We start from the raw sequence: 26667 nt of genomic DNA, 5'->3' as shown, positions 1-26667 counted from the left end.
GGACTTTGAAAACCACACTACCCCATATCGCAACTTTGGACCAGGTGGCAGGACCTGTGGTTGTGGCCTTCAGTGCCAGTCCTAGTAGAAGAGGAGATGCCTACTCCGTACAACACCAACCACTAGAATCTTCAGGTCCTTGTCTGCAAAGCAGGGGTGCCAATTTCACCTTGTCTGCGATGAATGCCATGCAGGGCTGCTCCAGACTGTCAGAGCTTGACCAGCTGCACAACAGCCTTTTAAATATGGCACTGGCATCAGGGTCACCAGTGGTGATTACTTCCAGCTACAGCGAGTGATAGATTCAGGTTTGCATCGCACAAGATGGTTGCCATAGGGACGTGCCACTCACTTAATGAAACAAGTTTGGGATGATCGCACAAGCAAACCTGGCAAAGGAAAACCCTCCATAAAACAAAATGAAACTGACACTTAGCCAAAATTATAGAAAGATTCAGTCCATAGTTACAGATCAATGACTTTTCATCAGAACTGGGAAAAGTCAAAGGTGCAACAGCTTTCAAGAAAGTGCAAGGATGGCAGAACCACTAAAAGGAAAATCCTTGTTCCGATGTAAGTGAAGAGAAACTAAATGACAAAGGTTTATGTCAAAAGGCCAAAGAGAGTTGTAATGGAAAATAAGGAGAAAGAGGGTTGGATTTATGCTTTTCCACAGGCAGATTTGAAGACGGAAGCACCTACACACAAAAAGGTTGACTTATTTTCGCCTGCTTCGAACCTGTCTGAGGGGGTTGGGGGTGAGGGTGGCACTGGGTGGCTATTCCTTCCTTGGGTCTATTGACTACTCAAAGGCTAAAAACTATGCTTTAGGTGCATGGGCTAGTGATTGGCAAGGGACAATCTCCTTTATAAGCCTGATGGGCCCATTGGAGAATTTCCTCCCTTCACTTATTACCAATCCTTCCCTTTAACCTTATCCCAGGTCTTTTGAACACAGTATCTGCCCCAAGCTCCACCCTACTCATGCCTTTTATCCCCACTCACCTCCTTGCTGTAATCTTTAATCTCAGAATTACCTGTCAGTTTGGGTTCCTCAGCGTTGGGAACTACTTGTAGTTCCAAGAGTGGCTCCTAGTTTCATTACTAGAACTACAGTCCTGCGGAAATGCCTCTCAATAAAGGGAAAGAAGTCTCACCTTAAAGTAGTTGCTAAGGAGCAGCCATCAGGATCATGAGCGGGCTGCCTCTCAACCTTTTATGGTGCCTCTTCAAATCCAACCCGAGATGTGTGCACAGGAATTGTAAATGGAAAAATTATAATTGTCTGCCAGGAGCAAAATAAAGAATTTTAAACAATACATGAGAAAGAAGCCAAGACCATTCAAGGAACAGGAAACAAAACAGGGCAGTGTTGCCTCTGGAAGGGTGTAAAGTGCTCAGTCAAAGACCATTAAGGCCATGGACAGAAAAGTCAGAGTAGAAGCGAGATGAAGAGCTAACGCTTAATTGTTCAATGTTCCCCTATGTATGTAGGCAATGAAAATGTTTGTTTTCTTTGCTGTGCACCCAGAGCACAGAAGGAAAAATCCAGCCACATATTTGTTATGTGGTGATTTGTTTTTATTCTTTGCACTGTTTAAAACGACATTAGATATACTGGAAATGCTGTGCCTCTCATTTGCTACGTATTAATGTCTAGAAGGACACAGAAAAGAAAATTCTGTGGTGAACTTGGACTGATAAGTTTTTCTTTACAGATTCTAGAGATCACTTTGCTGACAGCCAGTTATATCAATGGTTTCCATCATCAGAAAGGGACAGTTCACCACATGTCACTTCCATCTTCACTTTCTGTTCACACGGGAGGACACAAATTAAAGAACATGGGAAGTCAGCCATTACTTTCATATCCCAGGCCAACGAAAGAACCAACATTGTTGTAATAGTTTAAGTGTTGAAATATTTGCTACACAATGTTAAAATGTGTCCTTACCTGTGCCGAGAAAAACAATTTGAGGTTTGTGTGCAACTCACCAAACATGCATATCTGAAATTTTAAATCAATTTCAGTAAGTTCCCATTGTGTCATGCAGGATAACAGAAGTAGTTCAAGCGAATGAATAGCAAAACATTTATAGAGTTATGTCAAATAACTGGGATTCAAGTTCTCCTGGTCAAAGGACTACCTACTACAGAGGAACCTCGATTATCCGGCATTTGATTATCCGAATTTTGGATTATCCAGCAAGATCACATGGTCCTGATGCTTGAGTATCAGGCATTCAATTATCCAAACATTCAATTATCTGACAAAACACTTCCCGCTCATGTCATTTGGATAATTGAGATTCCTCTGTACTGAGAGTCATATACTTTTGGTTGTGACCTCTGAAACAGTTCATGCTCTCATTGAAAATAAACAATAGGCTTGCTCTGTCTGAACATATGGTTTTAATTTTAATCAAATGTATATTATTTCCTATGTTTTGTAGCAGAACTGTCACTGTAATTTGATAGGTTATTTAATCAATTGAGGTACAACTTCCTCATAAGCAATTTTTCCTTATTATTTACTTGTGATAATTTTTCAAGTACTGTAACATTTTTAAATTTCTACATTTTCATCCCAAACTGTAAACCCTATCTCTATTTAACAATTTTATTGATATTGGTGAATAATTATGTAATTTTTATAACGTACATCGCCAACCACTAACCTTCCTGTCCTGGACACAAATTATCATGCAACAAGACTGAGACTATGTTCAAAGCACAGGGATTGTAGGTTTTCTAAGGCATGAGATACTACAGATGAGAAAGATAATTCACTTAGTTTATCCTATATGGCCCTAGAATTCCATCTCTGCAGAATCCAAATATTTCTTAAATTATTCCAGAATTTATGCTCCTATTAAGCTACCTAGAATCTCTCCATGATTCACCATTGTGAAGAAGAACCATCTGACATCAATAATTTTTTTAAATGTAATCATAATGTCACAGCTTGAAGTTGTCCAAAGAGGTACATTTTTATACCAATATAAAGTTCTCTCTAAGGAAGCTACTTGGTCATTTTTCAAGTCTAAATGGCTTATCTGTCCAGCATTTCCACCCCAAATAAATACACCAAACCAGATTCCTAAATAAAATTGTATCATATTGCACACAGTAGTAAACAATTCATTCATCCTTGTACACTCCTTTTTTTTTCCTCTCTGCATTCTGGGCATCCTTGCCTGTCATCAATCTTCAAAACAGCGTTGTCCATGGCTGGTGGAAAACTGCTGATTTTCAGTCGAGAAGACTACAGCTGGTCTTGAAATACAGCCTTGAGCAGCTCCCAAACACCATTGTGGACTTTATCTTGGCAGGGGTAGTGACAGTCCATAAATGCTGGCTGGCTGATGGGCAACAATAAAAGCATTTGCAGAATGGTAATGGTGGGAAGACACATGCTACTTTCACGAGACAAGATAACAACAGAGTAATCAGAGGATAAATTACTGTAAAACCCTGTCCACAGCTTAAGATGGCAAAAAACTGAATTGCAATCTGATCTTTTACTGAGATGTTGGTACTGCAGTGGAAGCTGCACACCACCAATCAGAATCTACTATATATTTGGGTCCAAAAGTGGGCAAATTGATTTATCTAATATTCCCATGTTGGAAAAAATAACCTTCGTACTCTGCAAAGCTCTTTGCTGAACAAATGCTGGACTTCTCTATGCTCCTTGACATTAACTGTACACTTTCTGACAGGATTCTTAATGCATATCTCTTTGTTGAGGTCAGAAAACAATGGCATGATGCTCGGCAGTAAGGTCATTGTCCTAGAGGACAGAGGAGGAAGACTTGGAGAGTTGGTGTTCAGCCTTTGCAAGGCAGAGTTTAATTCACCAGACAACAACTGTAATCTTCTTGTTAGCAAGTTTCAGTAGATCAGGATTTGACTTGAGAGAAAAGAATGCAGCGACATCTGAGGAATTAGGTTAGGGTGGGTGATAACAGCAGGCAAATTGAAACAACCAATGTGTTTTGAAATATAAATAAAAGTGTGTAATGTGTGTTGTGATTCACTTGCTAATTATTGAAAATTCAATTAACTTTGAAAAAGAGATAGCAAAGCTTTTAAGAAAAGTAACAAATCACGTTTAGTTGATGAACAAACTTGGCTTGAAAGAAAAAGGGCCTATGTCTGAAGGTTGCCTAGCAACACTAGTCTTGATTTGTTTTTTCCAAGACACTTGGTCAGTAGAAAGAAGGGTTTTCCAAATCTTGCAGTGTTTTTTTTTTATTTCTTGACTAAAAAATTGCTCGACCAGCTGAATAGGTCTCTCGGAAGTAATTGCAGGTACCTGAGAATATTCCCAAGTATCAGTATCTATGAATATCATTTAGGGGCCATTTCGCAGCTCAACTACAGGTTATAGCCTCAAAATTGGGAGTTCCAATGATGGTCAGTGTCATGGAAATTGAGAGCCAAGGTAAATTGAAGTAAGAACAAGGCCATGTTCTTTGGGAACTGGGCTAAGCAAACCTTTATCCCCTTCACCATCAGGACAGGTTACCTGAAGGTGCTGGGAATACGGTTTGGAGGAGTGAGGTCATGCATAAAAACCTGGGAGGAGTATATCACGAAGGTGAGGCAGAAACTGGGCTTTTCAGAGCACCGCTGGCTCTCCAATACGGATAAGAACGTGGTCATCAGGTGTGAGGTACTCTGTTGTACCTGGCGCAGGTCTGGCCCATTCTCAGAACGTGCACTGTTACAGTCACCAAAGCCATCTTCCATTTCATCTGGAGATCTAAGATGAGCCATGTCCTCAGGGACACCATGTACAAAGCACTATTTGGGGGTGGGGCGGGGGGGGGGTAAGAATGTACCCAACCCATCCTCATCCTGATGGCTACTGTGAGAAACAAAGCTCACACACTTCAATAATTGCAGTCCGAGACAAAATCTGAATCAGTAGTGTCCTTTATTTTTACACTTGCAAGTGGGTGTAATGTCCAGTGCCAGGCAAGGCAGAGGACATACACACCAAATTCAACAAGCTCCCGATATTTATATAATTTGGTTCTTACATATTTTTCTTATTTCATTCTTTCTCCCCCTGTTTACATCCTCCATTTCCCTAAGACTGGTCCCACCACTCCTGCTTATCTCTTATCTTATCCGGCCTTGTCTGTGACAAAATGCTTATTTCTGGCCTCACAAGGCCGTTTGACCTCATCCCACTGCAGGTCATTGTTAGACATATTCTTTCTTCATCAGTATCTACTCTTTCCATTTGGGCTTCTCCCGAAGCCACTCTGATCCCTATGACCTCTTTAATTAGGGTTTGTTCCTGTGTCTCTGTAAAAGTGGGAAACAGATGTTTGTACAGGCGAATCTGGCCTAACTTCATCCCCTCACAACATCTTATCTATTTGCCCATAATGTCTACCATTGTTATGCAATCACGTTTCACGCTGGCATACAACTTTAGCTAATACAAAAACAATTATATATTTCCTCCACATAGTTTCCATTCTTGTTGACTCAGCTCCCGGCCGAAACAACCACACACTGATGTGAGTTCATTTACTTTGTATCAGAAATTATAATTGCAGAATTACAGAACTGCAGAAGAAACATTAATTTACCTATATCCCACACTATCTTTGTGTGTAGCTGCATCAAGATGTGCGTAGGCCCGCGGTACGCAAATACTAAGCATCACTACGTACTAAGGTATACCTGTCTCTGATGTTGCATAGGATGGGTCTGGCCTTGATGCCGCAAAACACACCAACTATTTGGACCATTCCATATCACCTGTCCTTCATGGGGACATTTATAAACAAAAACACCTTTGACCACAAGTCCATCAAGAAGTGGTCAGCATGCAGCATCCTTGAGAGCCTGTGGGAAAATGAGAGAGTGGATCCTGTCAGGCTGTTACCTGAGCAGACTGTCAAAGTCATTTGGCAGAATGCCTCATTATCAGAACTTTCCAACAAGCACCAAGACCTTGCTTGGTGGTGGTGAGGGCATTACCTGTGAGATCCTTTATTTCTGCCCAGACTCTGCACCACCACACGCTGCCCTTGAAGCGGTTGGTGAAGAGACTGTCAAACATCAGATGGAAAGTGCCTTTGCAAAGAAAGTCTCGAGAAAGATCAGTAGTTTTTGTCCTGAGCAACTGTCTGTGATGCAGAGTCTGTTCCACAGTTCGTTCCCATTAAACATCCTGCACTGGGATCACACTTACCCACACACTGTCCACTAAACACTGCTCCACAGTCCATTCCCCAAAATGCATACCAAACCAAACATCATCTGCAGCTGGAGGACCATCAACTCAGTAAAAGACACTCTTTTGTCTGCCCAAAACTTGTTGGTCTTCCAGAGCAAGGAGTGGACCTCAACCAAGTGTTGCAGACTGGCATATTCCAGGGTCCAGGACTACATGCTGAGGGATGCACTAAAGCTTGGGGTAGCAGCCACCAAGGTGTATTTGGAAAGATAGGTCTTTCTGCCGAAGTTAAGTGGGGGTCTGTTCAGTTATCAGACCTTCGCCCTGAGCCTCAAAAGTATGTAAATACAGTCTTGTACACGTAAGAAAATATCTTTGGTTTGCTTGTTGTTTAGAGTCAATGTCCAATATTTGTGTATCTTCATAAGCTACAGTATAGGACTGCTTCAGTGACTATGTATATAAGATTTTTATGAATAAAGTATATTTTTTAAAAATACAACAACTTTCAGACAAGGATCCAATAAACTTGGATTTTGTGCTTTCCGTGCCTTTCTCCTTTTTATTTGCCACGTCAGAAAGTCTTCATTTATGACTCATAGCAATTGCTCCACGAAGCGCGGACTATCTTTAAATAATTCTAGCCATTCGCCCCCTGCTGCTTTGTCTCGCAATGAAAAGCATGGTCAGCGTTAGCTGGCCGCAGAGACCATGGAAGCAAACAGATAACACGTCACAATGTTTTCATTTCCGGGACCATCCAATGTCGTTCTCGTTCTTTATAATTTTTTTTTATTGTTGCTTCCCCTCGGTATCGTTCAGAATAATTATTTGTAAGTTGCTACTTATGGACTGTACTTTTGAATCAACCCAAATTGCTACACTTCAGCTACATTTGTCAGCATACATAGTGTTCATGCAAGTTTTCTGAATGTTGTTTCTTGTGACACGTCAGGCTGGTAAGGACTGAGCAAGCCTCTTGATTAGGTTTTTATTTTGAAAGATTTAGGAACAATGACCAACAAAATGCTGGTCGAGGAGATTGTCCATGTTTGTGACCTTTTAACAGTGAGTGTACATGTAAAATGAACAGTAATGAACAGAAATACCATTTTATCGTGCCAAAAGACATGATTGTTCGTATTATAAAAATATATCGTATTTAAATGTGTTTTTAAAAGTGAAAAAATAAATATGCCGCACCTTTATCGGAAAGTGGGTTTTTTTGGAAACCATTATTTACATAAATTCACAGAATTATTCAAGTTACCGAACATAAATTAAATTGAAAGGTGGGAATCGAAGCATGCACGTTTTCTGACAAGTAAATCAAGATTCAGCTTTATCACGATCGTATGAGTTGTTTTGGACCGTGTTTTTAAAGGCATTTTGCCAGTTGCATATTTTTCTTTCTCGTGAAGTGTATTCCAGGATATATTACATAACGGCAGCCAATCTGTTTTCAGGTATGTTATAATAATTTTATCACGGATAAATATATTTAGGATGCTGAGAAGAGTTTATAATTGTGTGACCAGACCTCTTCATTTAAGGGAAGAAAATTCATAAAAAGTTTTTAACCTACAAGTTCAGATCAAACTCTTCCACCTTAACAGTCACACATTTCTATTATTTTCCTTGCAATGCATTGTTACCTTAAATCAGGATTCCCCTTTTTTGATAATGAATCATTGGCTTTGAGGAATTTGATATTGTGGAACTTCAAACATTTGAGACATGTTCTGTAAGGAGATTGTATATTATGTGACGGCTGATGTATCATGTTTAATGCACATAAAATGTTAATGTTTGCTGTGTCATAGTAAGTCAAGGTTCACTTGGAATATTGCAAGATAAGCTTCTGTAACAATGTAGTTATTACTTGTTCACAAGCTTGTTTATATATATCTTTGTCTATTTTTAAAAATTAGCAAAATGATCTACACTGTTTTAAAATGTTTGTTACATGGATAATTGTAATAACTAAGTAAGTGTGAGATGATCTGGTATACATCTCCACACAGTTGTATTGTTTTAATATGTGACATGCCATTAAAACTATTTTTAGTCTTTTTCCTATTTAATACACAGCTAATATTCAATTATTTATTTTGCTATAAGAATGAGAATACAAACTGATCATTTCACTGAGTTATCTAACATTTAATAAATAATGCACTGCTACATTTAAAATGGTTGGCACTTGTCTTTAATATGCTGTTAGTTAATATGTGCATAGAGATAGTATAGCAGTCTTGTATGTCACACAGTATATTAAAATGTCATACACCATGTTCATCAGCATTTTTGGTAAAGATATATGGAATCATAATTTGTAAATTTGCTAAGTTATACACCTATTAGGATAGAGGACCTGATTTTCAACAATAGTTTAACTGATATTCAATCTGACACCATTCTCCACATCATTGGTTTCAAACATGTACCTTTCCAATTTCCAGTCTGTTGATTACTTAATTTGAAAGTAACAACTTCTAATGATTTTTTTGCCTGTAACTCTTAAAGCTCTTGAAGTATTACCAAATGAAAACACTAGTTAGAACATAAATTAAGATGTGATGTTAATACGCAAGCAACTGGATAACTCCTGTTTCAAAAACGGTCTGTGGTACTATGGACCACACAATAAACAAGATTACTTTTGAAACTGATTCAGTATATTCAATCAAAATATAACTCATTTCAAAAATAAAAGTCATTGCAAAAGTTAAAGATGTTGAACGACTCCAAGTAGAATAATTAGGGACTTGCTAAAGATTAAGCCTAATCTGCTACCGAGAACAAAGGGTCTGTATTTGGGGAGCAGAGGTGAGGGGTTTGTCTGTTCAGTGGAGAAAAGGTTGTGCCAAATAAACTGAATGGAAGACACGAGCTGCAGGTAGGTGTCTGGCAATTATAAGTAGAGGAGAATTAATGAGTAGGACTGACTGAATATGTTAATCCCTGACCGAGAAGATGTTGGGTACTCATAAGAGTGAATGAAAAGTAACAATAAGTGGGGGAAAAAGCAAAGGCAAGATTAGGAAAATTATTGTTCAGCAAGTAATTATAGTTTGGGATATATTGCCTGAAAGGATGCTGACAGCATATTAAAGAAAACACTTCAAAAGTAATTGTATTAAACTTGTAAAGGAAAACTATGATAAAGGGACCAGGGATTTGAACTAATTGGATATTCTTTCAAAGAGCTATCAGTCATACAGTGGATCAAATGGCCTCCTTCTGTGTCAATGATACTATAGGGTTAGCAGAGTGAGGCTAGTGAACAGGGGTTGCAATTAATACTTCCAGGTCATTGGGTAAGAGGCAAGAGAATAGATAGTGAGCCCTTCAACTACCCTGTTAACTTATTTGCATAGGCTAACATACAGCAGAGGTGAAAATAGCAAGGATTTACATGCATAACAATCTTTGTATATGATTTGGACATGCCGGTATCTTGCTCAAGTCAACCTTCATCATGAATTAACCATCATCAGGGAGGAGTTTTCCAAGTTTGGGAATAATCTTGAGGTTTGCTAGCTGAGCTGGATTACTCAAGTGAACATTATTGAAGTGAGGATCTATCATGCTGTAATTATAAAAAGATCTTGCAAAAGTTTTCTTTCAGATTAAGTGAAGGGAATTAGTTATTGATACAAATAGAATAAAGGTAAAGTTACCTTAGTCTTACTAGACCGTCAGGCTACTTTCCCATTACAGAGAAATGGCTGGTAGTAGTTTAACCTGAGGGGTCACCACACTTCAGCGAGGGAAAAGGTTAAGAAAGACAGTCCATCATGATAACTTCAGCCAGCATGGGAATTGAGCCCATGCTATATCAGTCTATATTACAAACCAGCCTGAGCTAACTGAACCCCCTAAAAGTAGAATATAAGTTGAACAAAGGAGGAGATAACATTAAGTGGTGGAACCCCTAGTAAGGTAGATTATACCATGATATGTGAAAGATACAGCTTTCTCAAACAAACTAATTTTTTTCAGCCCATGATTATGTTGATAGTATTGACCAAGTATATATGAACATTGCAACCCAGAAATTGTTGCAATTGGTTATTTGTTTTAAAGATCATTACAACTACTGAATTTTCCTTCTTGACTTTCAATTGATTTATTTTAGTAACTGATTAAGCTTATTTCTTAAATCTGGACTCTGCTCTGATTTTGACTCATTTCTTGTGGATAAATGACAGACTTGAATCTCAATTTCTGATACAGATAGGGGAGAGAGGTAAATTGAACAATTTTATTTTTCTCTCTGTCTGTAGGCAAGGATCTTTTTATTTCTTTTGAAACTGGCTGTGGTGTGTTTCCTGAAATCCTGTTCTTGAAGTCCAATTTTTAAACAGACACACAACAAACTCCCTCTGGGTTAAATTAGAAGCATGGTTTATTCATGCAGTCAAACTCAAGGGATGGTTGTCGCAAAACCTACACAAGCATAGAAGGAAGAAAAAGGAAAGGAAAGAGCTTACAATGAAGAAAAATGTTTTAAAATACAAACTTACAGAAAACATTAATTGATTTTTAAACTACAGCAAGTTTATGTCCAGTGAAGGATCTGTCTTGCACAAACATTTAAACAGATTTAGCTAGCTGAGGCAGAAGTTAGCAAAATTAACAAAGACACAGCAATATGAGGTTGGTGTATAAATACTTAATTCACTTTTCAGTTGAAGATAAAGTCTAAGAACTTTCAAAGGAGGCTTACCTGGGCTGGAATATTTGCAGCAAGAATGAGTTTTGATGACATATGTTAGCAGTCTTGTTCTGTTGTATTTGTTGATTGCAAAATCCATACAATGCAGTGCTGTGAGATTCCAGGAGGATGGTGCCTAAGCTTTGTCCAAGTATTTGCTGATTGAAACTTTACAGAATTATAGTCAAAGCATCATACAGCATGGAAACAAACCCTTTGGTCCAACTAGTCCATACTGACCATGTTCCCAAATTAAACTAGTCCCAGCTGCCTGCACTTGGCCCATATCCCTCCAAACTTTTCCTATTCATGTAACTATCCATATGTCTTTTAAACATTGTAACTGTACCTGCATCCACCACTTTCTCTGGCAGTTCAATACATCCACATACCACTAACACCTTAAAAATATGCCCCCTAGTTTTAAACTCTCCCACCTTAGGGAAAAGACCTTCGCTATTCATCTTATTTATGCTCCTCGTGATTTTATAAACCACTATAAGGTCACCCCTCAACCTCCTACACTCCGGTGAAAGAAGTCCCAGCCTATTTGTATAACTCAAACCCTCCATTCCCAGCAACAACAGTAAAACTACTTACATCATGCACTTTTAGCAGCTATGTTTTAGACCAGAAAAGCCCACTTCAAAGACTGAAAAAAGTATAGATTTTAAAATATTTCACGATCTCTTTCAAATCTTATCAACCTCATGTGTTTAATAATTTCTTAAGATTAATATTGATCAAGGCATGCTGTAAGCTGTATTACATCCAGTTCTGCTGCATGAAATTTGAGTTGAATAAATCAAAATTGCAATAGAAAATTGAATAAAAACCCATTATTGTCCATCTAGTAAGCACTTATAAAATGCACACACAAAAGTTATGATTTTTATTTAGGAAGGCGTCCAAAACTAGCAGCTATAAATATAAGACAGTCAGCAATAAGTACAATAGAGAATTCAAGAGAAACCTCTATCCTCAGAGAGTAATAACAACATAAAATTTGATGTCAAATGGAATGAGTGAGGCAATTAACATAAACTCATTGAGGGAGAAGCTATATAAGAAGATGAGAGAGAAAGGGATAGAAGGATAAGTTGACATGGTGAGATGAAATTAATTGGGAGGAAGCCTCTACTGCTCATTTCATATGTATGCATGCCTTTAATGGTACCATGCTCATGATGATCTGTACTCTCAAACAGAAGAAGGCCCAGAAGAATAACCCATGTCCTCAATGGATTGTCGTCTCTCACCCTTAGATTTTAAATTTCCACATAACAATATTGTCACTTTTGCATCCTAGGAGACAGCCTCCAAACCCCATAACTGAACTCCCTATATTTCCTACCACAGTTGTGGCCATTGATAACCCACTTTCACTTTCAGTGAGTAGACCCCCAAGGACTGACCTTGTCCCATGCCCTTACCAACTTGGAGGGACAGCACGAGCTAATGATTCTTGTCAGATGTGTGTGCAGCTTTTTGATTGATTTATCACTAATCCCTGACTGATTGCAGTGGACCGACAAGACTGAGCTGTGGCCCACTCTCTGGACTGCCATGATGCAGAGCCCTTTACCCAAATGACCCCAAGTGGCTGACTGCCCTTGTTGAAGCCCTAGGACCGAGAGTGGACACTGTCCTTGGCTGACTGTGGTGGAAACCCATAACTGACAACAATTTCCCTTGACATAACTGAGACTACTCCCATTAGACTTTAAAACGTTTCCATTTGGTTGAAGCATATTCAGTATGATTGCTGTGTCAGCTGGTGACACATGCTGTAGGTGTGATATTGACATAGAATGGTGCCACATAGCAACATTATTATCCCCTTGACTGATCACTGCTGACAACCATGACAAACTGGCTGACTTTGCATCTGCACTAAAAGGCATGCCAACAGGAGAAATGCTGAGAACCTGTAAGTTCTGAATGAGGTAGCAAAATGGAAAAAGGCAAGAAAATAAAGGCAAATCAAAGATGGTGTGGACATGCAACATGCAAAGGGAATGAATGCTTAGAAAGCAAGCAAAGAACCCTGACACACATCTTGTTTCAATTGATGCCTCTTCCTGTGTACAAAGTAGCCTGACAGCAGCAATACGTGAAAGGTATCAAGGTCCTCCACTATTGAAGTGGAATACTATTATAAATTGGATTTATGTTATAATCATATGGTGAGGCTAGTGTGTGTCTGATGCCAATCTCCATGGAAAGAGTGGATAGGGCTTGAGGCTTGTCTCTCCTGAGTTGGCAGATATGTAGATGTCTTCCGTACCATAAAATATTGTAACTGAATCATTTATCTATCAATCATTCATCTATTCTCTGAATGGATACTGATTAGTGAGCTAAGTATTTTCACTACTCACGGAGGGTACGCTAAAGTATTGGAAACTTCTGATCAAATGAAGGCCTTGAGGAGCAAGTTGAAAATTTTAACTTTAACTTTCGGGAATAATCACTGTTTAGAGTATCCACTACATGAGAGAACAATAAACTGTGTATAGGCAAAAAAAGGTAATGATGAGATAGTAATGCATGTATAGAGGGGTCTCACTGTTCACTATTCAAACAGGTGGAAAATTGGAACATTTTCCCCTCATTGTTGAAAATCTTTTTCTCAATTTTGCCATATTTTCCCAATTGACTCATCACAGCTCACATCATTCAGCAGCTGGGAGAAGTTTTCTCTATCACAGCTGCTCAGTGCTGCCTTACAACACTCGATTCCACCCTCCTGTGACTGTGTGGAGTTTGCACATTCTCCCGATATCTGTATGGGCTTATATGACTGCTCCATTTTCCTCCCATAGCCCAAATATAGGTCAGGTGGATTGGCCACGGTAAATTGCCCATAGTCATAGATAGAGTCATAGAGATGTACAGCATGGAAACAGACCCTTCGGTCCAACTTGTCCACACTGACCAGATATCCCAACCCAATTTAGTCCCACCTGCCAGCACCCGGCCCATATCCCTCCAAACCCTTCCTATTCATATACCCATCCAAATGCCTCTTAAATGTTGCAATTGTACCAGCCTCCACCACATCCTCTGGCAGCTCATTCCATACACGTACCACCCTCTGCGTGAAAAAGTTGCCCCTTAGGTCTCTTTTATAACTTACTAACTGTACTTTTTATGCTCACATCCAAATTATTTATGTAAATAACAAAAAGTAGAGGACCCAGCACCGATCCTTGTGGCACTCCACTGACCACAGGCCTCCAGTCTGAAAAACAACCCTCCACCACCACCCTCTGTCTTCTACCTTTGAGCCAGTTCTGTATCCAAATGGCTAGTTCTCCCTTTATTCCATGAGCTCTAACCTTGCTAATCAGTCTCCCATGGGGAACCTTGTTGAACGCCTTACTGAAGTTCATAAAAATCACACCTACTGCTCTGCCCTCATCAATCTTCTTTGTTACTTCTTCAAAAAACTCAATCAAGTTTGTGAGACATGATTTCCCACGCACAAAGCCATGTTGACTATCCCTAATCAGTCCTTGCCTTTCCAAATACATGTACATCCTGTCCCTCAGGATTCCCTCCAACAACTTTCCCACCACTGAGGTCAGGCTCACCAGTGTATAGTTTCCTGGCTTATCTTTACCGCCCTTCTTTAAACAGTGGCACCACGTTTGCCATCATCCAGTCTTCCGGCACCTCAGCAAGAGGCCCAGCAATCACTTCTCTACCTTTCCACAGAGTTCTGGGGATTTATCCACCTTTAACCATAGTGTCCAGGAAGGTGAGGCTAGGTGGGTTAGCTGGGAGAGATTCTGGATCAATGGTGCTGGAAGAGTACAGCAATTCAGGCAGCATCGAGGAGCTTCAGCAAAATCGACGTTTCGGGCCAAAGCCCTTCTGCAGGGTTACAGGGATAGGGCAGGAGGGTGGGTCTGGGTGGGATGCTCTTCAGAAGGTTGGTGCGGACTTGATGGGCCGAATGACCTCCTTCCACACATTTTTAAAAATTCTATCATGAGTTCTGAGCCTCATGATCTCATGCTGGAGTTTTCAAATCTTTTGTTTTAGCTTAGAATTGTTAAAACCATATTATTTCATTTTCTGTGTTGTTGATTGTGGACTAAAATGAGAATAGGATTGTCCTAAAGCCACGACAGGAATTGCTGTGATTTTAGAAACAAGTTACGGAAATTCATTATGTCTAGGTGACATCCTCAGTGCTTGGGAGCCTCCTGTGAAGCGCTTCTGTGATGTTTCCTCCGGCATTTATAGTGGTCTGTCCTTGCCACTTCCGGTTGTCAGTTTCAGCTGTCCGCTGTAGTGGCCGGTATATTGGGTCCAGGTCTATGTGTTTGTTGATGGAGTTTGTGGATGAGTGCCAAGCTTCTAGGAATTCCCTGGCTGTTCTTTGTTTCGCTTGCCCTATAATGGTAGTGTTGTCCCAGTCAAATTCATGTTGCTTGTCGTCTGCATGTGTGGCTACTAGGGATAGCTGGTCGTGTCGTTTCGTGGCTAGTTGATGTTCGTGGATGCGGATCGTTAGCTGTCTTCCTGTTTGTCCTATATAGTGTTTTGTGCAGTCCTTGCATGGGATTTTGTACACTACGTTAGTTTTGCTCATGCTGGGTATCGGGTCCTTAGTTTTGGTGAGTTGTTGTCTGAGAGTGGCTGTTGGTTTGTGTGCTGTTATAAGTCCTAGTGGTCACAGTAGTCTGGCTGTCATTTCAGAGATGTTCTTGACGTATGGTAGTGCGGCATGTCCTCGTTCTGTTGTCTCTCCCTTAGGCATCTGTTGATGAAATTGCGAGGATATCCATTTTTTGCAAATACCTTGTATAGGTGTTCCTCTTCCTCTTTTTGCAGTTCTGGTGCGCTGCAGTGTGTTGTGGCTCTTTTGAACAGTGTCTTGATGCAACTTCGTTTGTGTGTATTGGGGTGGTTGCTTTCATAGTTCAGGACTTGGTCTGTGTGTGTGGCTTTCCTGTGTACCTTAGTGGTGAATTCTCCGTTTGGTGTTCTCTGTACCCTCACGTCTAGGAATGGGAGTTGGTTGTCCTTTTCTTCCTCTCTCGTGAATCGGATTCCTGTGAGTGTGGAGTTGATGATCCGGTGTATATTCTCTATTTCCGTGTTTTTAATGATTACAAAGGTGTCATCAACGTATCTGACCCAGAGTTTGGGTTGAATTTGTAGTAAAACTGTTTGTTCTAACCTTTGCATTACTGCTTCTGCTATGAGTCCCGAGATCGGTGAGCCCATGGCTGTTCCGTTGATTTGTTTGTATATCTGGTTGTTGAATGTGAAGTGTGTTGTGAGGCACAAGTCCAATAGTTTAAGTATGCCGTCTTTGTTGATGGGTTCAACGTCCTGTTGTCTATTTTGTCTGTTCAGCAGGTTGGCTATTGTTTCTCTAGCTAGGGCTTTGTCAATAGACGTGAACAGTGCCGTTACGTCAAATGAGACCATGGTTTCTTCCTTGTCTGTGTATATTTCTGATGATGTCAAAGAATTCCTGTGTTGATTGTATAGAGTGTCTGGATCCGCTGATCAAGTGTTTCAGTTTCTGCTGTAGTTCTTTCGCAAGTTTGTGTGATGGTGTCCCTGGTAGTGATACTATGGGTCTGAGTGGGATGTCTGGTTTGTGCACTTTAGGTAGTCCATAGAATCTGGGGGTGTTGCTTTCAGGACTATGGACTAACCCTAGTAGCCACACACGCAGACGACAAGCAACATGAATTTGACTGGGACAACACTACCATTATAGGGCAAGCGAAACAAAGAACAGCCAGGGAATTCCTAGAAGCTTGGCACTCATCCACAAACTCCATCAACAAACACATAGACCTGGACCCAATATACCGGCCACTACAGCGGACAGCTGAAACTGACAACCGGAAGCGGCAGGGACAGACCACTATAAATGCCGCAGGAAACACCACAGAAGCGCTTCACAAGAGGCTCCCAAGCACTGAGGATGTCACCTAGAGAGGGGACGAAACGTTTGCAACAAAAACTTCCAGCTCGGCGAACAGAATCACAGCAACAAGCACCCGAGCTACAAATCTTCTCACAAACTTTGAAATTCATTATCTATGATGTTTACATTGCTGCTTTGTTCGGGGATGGGTACTAGTGATGTTATACACCCAAATGCGTTTGTGCTATGTTGTACACTTTTGAGAATTCAGCATGCATTTCCTCATAACAGCGTTTTTTCTCCCTCTATCACAGTTAAGCCTTTGGAGAAGGTCGAGAAAGAAAGTGAAACTCTTGAGCTGTACAGCCAGTATCTTAAGTTTGTAAGAATGATGTGTTAGGCGGGAAAACTGGCACGGGTTTGTGGTTAGTTCAGGATGATTTGCATTAACAGCACTCGTCACCTCAGTCAGGGAGTGGGTACAAGATCCAGCACACACACACGTGGCGTACACAGGGGAAAGCCGACACGTAACCGTGCCGCCAATCAACTCACAGGTGGGCGGGGCATCGTGAGGTCAAAGGTTTACCCCTCTTGCAGACGCGGTTGTCAGTGAGTCGCGCGCGAAGGTAGGTTCAAAGTAACGGCTGTCGCGCGCATTAGCGAGGAACAGGAAAGCCTGAGCAGAAGAGATCGATCACAGTTGTCGCGAATTCCGCAGTGGGCGCCGATTTGTTCACCGGTGGAAGTTATTACCTGTTTGAACGGGGAGGGAAGAGTCCTTTTGACGGGAGAGGCGAGCCGAAGCGGTCACGGTCGAGTGATGCTTTTTCGTTTCCCCAATTTTAAAAAAAAATTGCCCTAATCCTGGCAAATTTCCTGCTCTGTCTGTCCGTTTCTGTGTGAGACACGGCGGCGGGATGGTTGATGGGTGCGACTGCCAGTCAGAGCTTGGACGTCACAAAGAGTTCGGAATGTCCGTTTGGGCCAATCAGAGTTAGGGGTGCGAGCGGCTCCCCAGCTGGCTGCCTGTCTGTCTCCAGTCTCTGAGTAAAAGGGAGAAGGGGGTGAGGTCTGGGAGTCCAAGGTGATAAGGTTTCTGCACTATCCTTACCCTTGTGCCTGATACTGAATTGTTTTCCTTCGAAACCTGAAACCTCTCTCCTCACTCCCACCCAGACATCCTTCTGATAGCCCTAAACCAGCGGATTTGTTTGTCTAACATTAAGACCTACCTATTGAGAAGTTGTGTGAGCAGTGTTAACTAGTGATCGATGTGCAGGGTTGGGGGTGTTGCTGCTGTGAAGGAGGTGTGAGAGTATGTGGAATAACTTTTGGAGTTAGGTTCAAGCTTACATTCCTGTGACTGGGTTGCTACGTCCTCTGTAATTGGGTTGTACACCAGACAACAGTTGAAAATAGGACCAACCAGCTAGACTAAGTCATATGAATTCGTTTTTTTTAAGCTGAGGAAGAAGTTGTGGCTTGGAATGATCTTTAGGCCAGAATGTGCTATATATTTATGTTTTAGTGCCTATTACAGATATGGTCAAAGCAGAACCAGTTCTAGGGACTGGAATATATTCATTTTGTAGCTGGCAAGTTCTTTGGATATGCCAAGAGCTGTGATGCCACCGTTCATCACCAAGCATCTTGATAGCACTTTTCCGAGTGAGCGCTCTCTGGCTGTAAAGAATCAAACGTATGTCATAGTCATAGTCATAGAGATGGAAACAAACCCTTCGGTCCAACTCGTCCATGTCGACCAGATGTCCCAACCCAATCTAGTCCCACCTGACAGCACCTGGCCCATATCCCTCCAAACCCTTCCTATTCATATACCCATTGAGATGCCTTTTAAATATTGCAATTGTACTAGCATCCTCCACTTCCTCTGGCAGCTCATTCCACACATGTACCACCCACTACATGAAAACGTTGCCTCTTGGGTCTCTCTTTATATCTTTCCCCTCTCACCCTAAACCTATGCCCTTGAGTTCTAGTTTCCCCCAACCCTGGGAAAAGATTTTGTCTATTTACACTATCTATGCCCCTCATGATTTTATAAAAGTCTATAAAGTTACCCCTCAGCCTCTGAAACTCCAATGAAAACAGCCCCAGCCTATTCAATCTCTCCCGATAGCTCAAATCCTCCTACCCTGGCAACATCCTTGTAAATCCTTTCTGAACCCTTAGACCAGAATTGCACACAATATTCCAAAAGTGGCGTAACCAATGTCCTGTACAGCTGCAACATGACCTCCCAGCTCCTGTACTCAATACTCTGACCAATAAAGGAAAGTATACCAAACGCCTTCTTCACTATCCTATTTACCTGCGACTCTACTTTCAAAGAGCTATGAGCCTGCACTCCAAGGTCTTTTTGTTCAGCAACACTCCCTAGGACCTTACCATTAAGTGTGTAAGTCCTGCTAAGATTTGCTTTCCCAAAATGCAGCATCTCGCATTTATCTAAATTAAACTCTCATCTGTCACTCCTCTACCCATTGGCCCATCTGATCAAGATCCTGTTGTAATCAGAGGTAACCTTTTTTGCTGTCCACTACACCTCTCATTTTGGTGTCATCTGTGTTAGGCCTTTTTGAATTTGGGAGTTTTGTGTTTGGCATGAATTACACTGCTTGCAAATACAGCATTCACGTTTGATACAGCACTATCTTTCAGCATTACAAACAAATAATGGATATTTGCTACAAAATTGATCATAAGGAGTCATGCAGCTAACCAATTTAAGATTGTCATTCAGGCCCACATTATAGTGCATTTGTATCTGCTAGGAGCTACGTATTATTAGTACACTGAATCCTGTTCTTTTTATTCAGACAATGTATGAACACTGAATTGTGTCAATGCAATAAAGTACGTGGCAGCCATGCTATGGTTCATTGCTGTAAGGAATGCCTTGAAGAACTAGAATTCACCTGTCTTGCTTAAAATTTAAAGAAAGTTTTGCAGTTAACTGTCAATCATTAACTGGTGCATTTTAAATGGCAACGTCTCTAACAGTCAGAGTCCACTTGCCAACTAATCAATACTCTTCTCTCATGCAATGTAAATATTTTTGCCTTTACATTGGTATTTCTTGCAATTTGTCATGATATGTGCAAGGCAAAAACCTTTGGCAATTCTTTATTTCATCAATGCTCAAGTTTTGTGCTGTAAAACAACTCTTTACAAAGATATAACACTTGTCTGAGTGTTCAATTCTATAATACATTGTGAAAATCTGATGTTAATGTTTTAGGAATCTAACCTGTTGTCTTAGGAATTATAATTTTTGAATGCAAGTTAAATGGCTAACAAAGCTAAGGCAATTAGCAATCATATGGTTGCAATCTTGCCTTAAGATATTAGAGCTAGAAAGAATAGGATCATAAACAACAAGGGACTTGCTCTTAGCTTTGCAATTATGCCAAAGTCTAGGAATCATTGTTCTGTATTTGTTGAAGATCTGTTGCTCATGTGGTTACCCAAAATCATGGAAAACTTTGGAGTTAAAAGGTACTTAAACTACATTTTGGCTTGGAAATAGGCATTGTGAATTGGGCTGCTATGGCAATGGTGATTCAGGGTGCAGCCTTAATTGGAATGTTTTCATTTTTAATTTCTGTTTGCTGACAGAAATGGGCAGTTTGATTTAGATTTCACAAGGTAAAGCATCTGGAAGATATGCTCTAGCTTGCAGCTAACAGAAGAAATCTACAATGGTTTTCCGCCTTGCGGAAGAAAGTGGTCAGTTTGAATATTGAGCTTGGAAATAATAGGTGTGCAGAAGGAGAAGAAACAATCTGTATGTCTAAAGCTGAGGCAAGGAGCTGAAAAATTCCACTTCTCTTAAGGACCTGATGAGTGTGAAGACTGGTTAGCCGAAAACTAATGGAAGGATTGCAATGTAATTTCTACTTGGAGGAATAGCTGGAATACAAAGGAGAATTAAGAATGGCAGTGCGACTTCACAGCTCCAGGGATCTGGGTTCAGTTCCAGCCTTGGGCAAGTTTGCACAATCCAGGTGGGGTGTTCTTTTTGAAGGTTGGTACAAACTCAGTAGGCCAAATGGTCTCGATCTGCCCTGTAGGCATTCTGTGAATTAAAGCAAATTCCAGAAGGCTGTGGCTTAATTTTTGGATGGTCCTAGAAAAAGTGAATACTCTCCAGATTCATGGGAACTGAGTTTACAGCATAAGCCTTCTCAAATAAACTTAAGTATTACATTTATTGATGCTTGTTTTAATTTCTTAGTATGTACAATTATTGTTTTTCTCATAAAAAGCTATCTTGTGGTGCAGTTCTGTCATATAATTGCTGTGCATTCAGTTACTTTAAACATTTATCAGTCTGTAATAAGATTGTACAAAGTTATTTGGTTAATCATCATTAGTTAATGATTATCCTCTTTGAGGAAAGAGGCAGAATGACTGATACTGGAACACGTTCTTTGATTGTCCTGACAATTGAGTACATAAATAGTTAGGTCTGCACTATCCCAGAATGGTCGTCATGAATGATTAGTCAGCACAGTTTGTTGAAACTTGAGTTTTGATTTTGTTAACCTGTAAGTAAGCGTACTGGTCCTAAGCTAGGCATTACTGTATGTTCCATATAGCCTCCACCTCTGGCTCCTATTTAAATACACTTCAAAACATTTCTTTGTGAGCCAACTTGATCACGTATCCTAATATCTCCCTTTGTGGTATGGTGTCAAATTTTCTTAACAGACCTGCGACTGACCTTGATATGTTTTGCCCTGTTAAACAACTTGTGTTTATATAGAGCTTTTAATGTAGAGTTAGTAGTAAATAGATATTGAATCCAATCAGTTTACTGTGGGTGAAAAATAGTGTATTAGAGGTAATTTGAATGAAAAAAATACATTGGGAGGAAAAAACGATTGTTTCTCTAACAAAATAAAGCAATACCCTGTTTAACTTGCATCTGGCGAACTGAATTTGAGAGTGCTTTATAAAGTTATCTCTTAACCAAAACAGAATTTTCATCCTGTTGGGAAGTGTTAAAACTTCAAAATGAAAGTTAGCTGCATCCAGGTTAAAACTATTATCCAGGATAAACTATTGCAGCACATCAAAATATTTATTGCTTTGTATAAAGTTGAGACTTTCAAATGTAAAGTGCCAAATGTGAAATAAGTTAATGATATATCATTGTTATACAGGATCCACACCATGTTGAACTGGAATAGAATTATGAGGAGCTGTTTCATAGGCTTTCTATGTCTTGTCCTGTGGAGACGGCAGCATCTGCATTCAACTCTTGCTCAAGGTCATCTGCCACCTGATTTTGAAGTCACTGAGGGCCATCGACCAAACATTCGTTTGGATAAGAACCTTGTTCAAGATAAAGAGTATGTAACTCACTGTTTTCACTGTATGCAAATAAACTATCGTTTATACTGAACATTTAATTCATTTTCAATTTAATTTGCTAAGGTGTACAGAAGTGTTACAATTACCAAAATGTTTTAATTTGGAAGTTGATGTTTTTTTCCCCCCCTCATTTACATTTGCACATGACATGTGACTAGTCATTTGTCTTCCACACAAAATGTTTTGAGTTGGTGCTTTGAGGTTCTGACTCCTTTTCTGTCTGTTACTTACTTGCACTCTGTCTCTTGCTGTTTATTCATAAAACAATTTTATCAACTCCTCTCAGTCCTCAATAGTTTAATCTGGGAGATATTCTGCACAATCATGAATAGCACCCTGAGAATTGGATGCGAATTAATGCAAAAGTTTGCCTAATTCTACACTGGCTCCTGGAGCACAATGGGGTCTCAATATGTTGTTTTACTATACCACTATTTTAAATGTACTGGTTCAATAAGTGCTTGTAAGAAATGAGCTGGTGTACTTTCATGTTGCAAAGACTAAAATGGAAGAATAGCACTACTTTGGAATTCAGGATGGATTAATTTTAAGCATGTGCAGAGTTACAGTGAGACTCTATGTTTGTCATGAATAGATTTCCAAACTTTAATTGTATCTGAGAATTGTACTGAATGCTTTATGTTTCGTGATATTACTGATATTAGGAATAATTTGAATTTTTTCAAAGTATCCTACAGCAAGTATGCAGATCTGGGTGAACAAATTCCATTTATGGCAACAAACACATACAAAGCTGTTGAAACACAACAGGTCTGGCAGCATCTATGGAGAGAGATGGGGTTAACATTGAGTCCAATATGACTATCTCCTTCTGAGGAGATGATAAAATTAGCATTTACAGCACAGGAAAAGGAGAACCATTTTATCAGACCACTACCTGTATTACCTTGTTCAGAATTTCCTAGAGCTTTGCCTGCTAATTAACTACGCTTTGATCTCCAGCGTCTGCAGACCTCACTTTCTCCTGCTAATTAACTAGCCCCACATCTAGAGTAGGTAAAATCCAGCACTCATTGTAATGAGATGGGAATAATTCTTTAAAATTCTCTCATTTTGGTGATGATTATGGTCATTAGATGCTCCAGCCTAACAACTCCTTCAAGATATTTGATACGTGAACCACCTGCAAAATTTCTCCAGTAATCCTTTAGAGTAAACTGAAAATGCAACCAAGTTTCCAATCTATGTAGCACCCTTCTGAACAATTTGAAGTGCTTGAGATTTTGGCTCCATGTCAATAGCAAAGGCATAAATATATGTTTCAGGCCTGCAAATATATTGTTTTCCTTGATGCCTGTAAGAGATGTAGCCTCGCCAGAGGTCTGGTTACACAAAGGAAATATTAGAGGAGAGTAAAGGGCGAGTAAAAGAAAACTGCATTGTAAGTAATTGATATGCTTTTATTGATATCGCAGTCACATTATGGAACACTTAGATGGTGTGATAGACAAACCAGAATCTGAGATGACGCCACAAGAACTTCAACTTCATTACTTCAAAATGCACGATTATGATGGAAATAATCTTCTTGATGGACTGGAATTAATATCAGCCATCACACACGTACACAAAGAGGTAAATACTGTGTCACTGGGAACACTAATCTTTTGTCTCTTAGTAACCAATTTTATTTTCGTTTTTTTAAAATTTAAGATCTGATTCTGTTTGACTCAGTCATTCACCCAAAGTGGAAGTTATTACTAGATTCTTTTGAAGTATCTTAATTTTTTGAATGCAGATTGCATCTTAGGGTCAATACACATTACAAAAGTAAATTTAATTTTCTTATCTGTCAGCAATACATATCAACTTTATACACCAATTTGCTAGGTTTCAGATGCTTTACAGAACCAGTTTGAGGCTGAAGACCGTACTACTCCAATTCTGTTGCAAGCTGAATTTGCTTGCATATGTCAAGAATTGCACTTACCTGGTAGTTACTAAATATTTAAAGTCAGGTGTACTTTCCCTAATTATCAAAGGTGCAATGTTATATTGAACACCTTTTTTATAGGCCACTGACTGAGATGAAGTATATTCCACCCAGTACAGTGGTCTCCTAAAGGTAGAGAGAGAGCTCATAGCACAAAATAACTAAGCAGTCAGGTTTTAAAGATGTGGAATTGCTGGTATTGGACTGGGGTGGACAAAGTTAAAAATCACACAACACTGGATTATAGTCCAACAGGTTTATTTGGAAGCACTGGCTTTCAGAACACTGCTCCTTCATCAAGTAACTAGTGGGGCAGGATCATAAGACACAGGCAGTTGAGTGAAGCTTGCAGTTTAAAATTCTTCTCATTTAATAAAATTGCAATCTAGATTGTGGCTCAATTTACTTGATATGCAAATTGTTATGATTAATGTGTCAGTATGCAATTTGGAATATTAAAAACAAAAGAACTGCAGATGTAAATCGAAAATGAAAATAAAAACAGACAATGTTGGAAAAGCTCAGCAGGTCCAGCAGAATCTGTGAAGAGAAATCAGAGTTAACGTTTTGGGTCAAGTGACCCTTGGAACAGTTCTGAGGAAAGGTCACTCGACGTGAAATGTTAACTGATTTCTCCCTGTAGTGCTGCCAGACCTGCTGAGCTATTCCAATAATGTCTGTTTTTATTTGTGGAACAGCATAGTCAGCCACTTGAAGTTCTTGGCAGCAAAATATGATTTAATGAAACAAAAACAGAAAAAATTGAGTATGGATGAGTTAGTCAGCAGAGAAAGGATAATATTTCTGGTATAAGCTTCTTCAGCGTATCTTTTTTGGAATTGGTTGCCTGCTTTGACGTACAATACATTTAAGTATATAATTAGAACTAATATATAATTTTTAACTGTAACAATATTTAAACCTACTGATTTTTGTTTTCATTTGGGCAAATTGTACAATTTGATGGCTTTTGTTCTTCTTAGCTTCTTAAACTTGTTTCTCTGTTTTGCCTTTTCTGTACAGGAAAGTGGTGGCCAAGGACAGCCCATGAGTGAAGAAGAAATTGTTAGTTTAATTGATGACGTTTTAAGAGATGATGACAAGAATAATGATGGATACATTGATTATGCTGAGTTTGCTAAATCACTAGAGTGAAAAGGACAAATCAAGGAGTGATAATACCCATTTTCTGATATCCATAGCGGAAACGATTAAATATATTTTTATTATTGGTGAAGGTCAGTTAACTTTATTTTCTTAACAACTGAGCCAATCATAGGTTATCAGCCTCTTAAAAACACAGAAGGTTAGCTTTTGTGTAATGACTGCAAACCTTTTAAACTTTCACTGGATACCTGTGAATATTTTTGTGCAATTTATAAATGAAACCTGTACAAGGGTAGCGTGTTACATTGCTATCCAATGTTGTGAATTTTTCATTAGCAACATACTATAAGTAAAACTAACTCTGAAGTGTTGACATTTCACTTTAGATCATCACATTGAATAATTTGTATTTAAAATGTTATTACAAAGTAACGTAAGTCAGAATTTTATTTAGCAGTATAAGGCAAATGGATAAATTAGAAAATTATAATTCTTATTCTAGTAAATACTTTCATGTTCAATGTCTGTTGCTTCAAACCTGCAAATCAAATGTGGGTGGCCAATACATGCACTAGTTATATAGTATTACTGTACATATGAAAATTGATAGGTAGTGCTTGTGAAATAAACTATATACTTTTAGTTTCAGGAGCTCAGTTGTGTAATGTAATGTTGTAACTGCTCATCTTTTTGTTACAATTGACTTTTAGTTAAGACATTGAACTGTTCAGTGGTCAGTTTTTGGTATACCATTTGGTAGTGTCGGACATGGTTTTCCACCTATCATTCTGTGCTGAGCCGTCAGAAGCAAAAAGAAGAGTACATGCTACTGACTGAGAGGGTTTAAGCATTTCTGTGGTATTTGGGATACAGCATCAGTGTTCGTTTAAAAGCTATATGTTTACAACAGCATTAGTTTTGTCATGTGTTGATAAAATGTATTAATTTTAAAATGTTTGGCTTTTTGAAAAGATTGAGTATTACTATTTTGAAATCTGTTAATGTTCTATCTTCAGCAATACATCATTTTTTAATTGGTGGTTCTGGTGAATGGAGCAGAGTTGCTAACTATAATTCCAACCTAAAGTGTTGTATGTACTTGAATGCACAAACACTTTGTGCATTGTTATTGGCAGTTTTATTTATTATAAAGTATAAACTCACAAATAAAATTCAAGGAGTGTATATTATATTCACAAACCAATTTCGAAACTTCATGGGAGAGTTAAGAAGAAATGGATTTCTGTGATTTCAAAAACATTTTAAACTGCATTTAAAGTCTTGAGCACTGTAAATTTATTTTCAAGCACATTTATGACTTCACTCTTTCCCCATACTAGTGTATTAAATGGTACATCAATCTTATACCATTAAATATGGTA

General features: G+C 39.3%; 2 protein-coding genes across 6 annotated transcripts in view; both read left to right on the top strand.

Moving 5' to 3' along the window:
• Window positions 1–6746, top strand: part of plekhh2 (pleckstrin homology domain containing, family H (with MyTH4 domain) member 2) — a 118655-nt gene extending 111909 nt beyond the window's left edge. Inside the window, exon 30 of the mRNA XM_043695674.2 lies at window positions 1719–6746. Coding sequence (XP_043551609.2) covers window positions 1719–1904 — 186 coding nt within the window. The 3' untranslated portion in view covers window positions 1905–6746. The remainder of the gene's footprint in view (window positions 1–1718) is intronic.
• Window positions 6507–26667, top strand: LOC122552756 (multiple coagulation factor deficiency protein 2 homolog). Of its 5 annotated transcripts, none has more exons than XM_043695676.2 (4): window positions 6507–7035; window positions 22014–22202; window positions 23661–23820; window positions 25202–26667. In XM_043695676.2, exons 1-4 carry the CDS (start codon window positions 6941–6943, stop codon window positions 25331–25333), a joined length of 576 nt encoding a protein of 191 aa, XP_043551611.2. In that variant the 5' UTR covers window positions 6507–6940; the 3' UTR covers window positions 25334–26667. The 5 variants fall into 5 exon arrangements, with proteins under 5 accessions (XP_043551611.2, XP_043551617.2, XP_043551613.2 ...); XM_043695682.2 differs by having other exon boundaries at window positions 6996–7161; XM_043695678.2 differs by lacking the exon at window positions 6507–7035 and adding an exon at window positions 17390–17450.

The sequence above is a fragment of the Chiloscyllium plagiosum genome, unplaced genomic scaffold (assembly GCF_037043375.1).
Source record: "Chiloscyllium plagiosum isolate Xiang-an unplaced genomic scaffold, Cpla_swu_hap1 HiC_scaffold_10, whole genome shotgun sequence".
Taxonomy (NCBI): Eukaryota; Metazoa; Chordata; class Chondrichthyes; order Orectolobiformes; family Hemiscylliidae; genus Chiloscyllium; species Chiloscyllium plagiosum.
The sequence above is the reverse complement of the archived record's forward strand: the minus strand, read 5'-3'. Positions and strand labels throughout refer to the sequence as shown.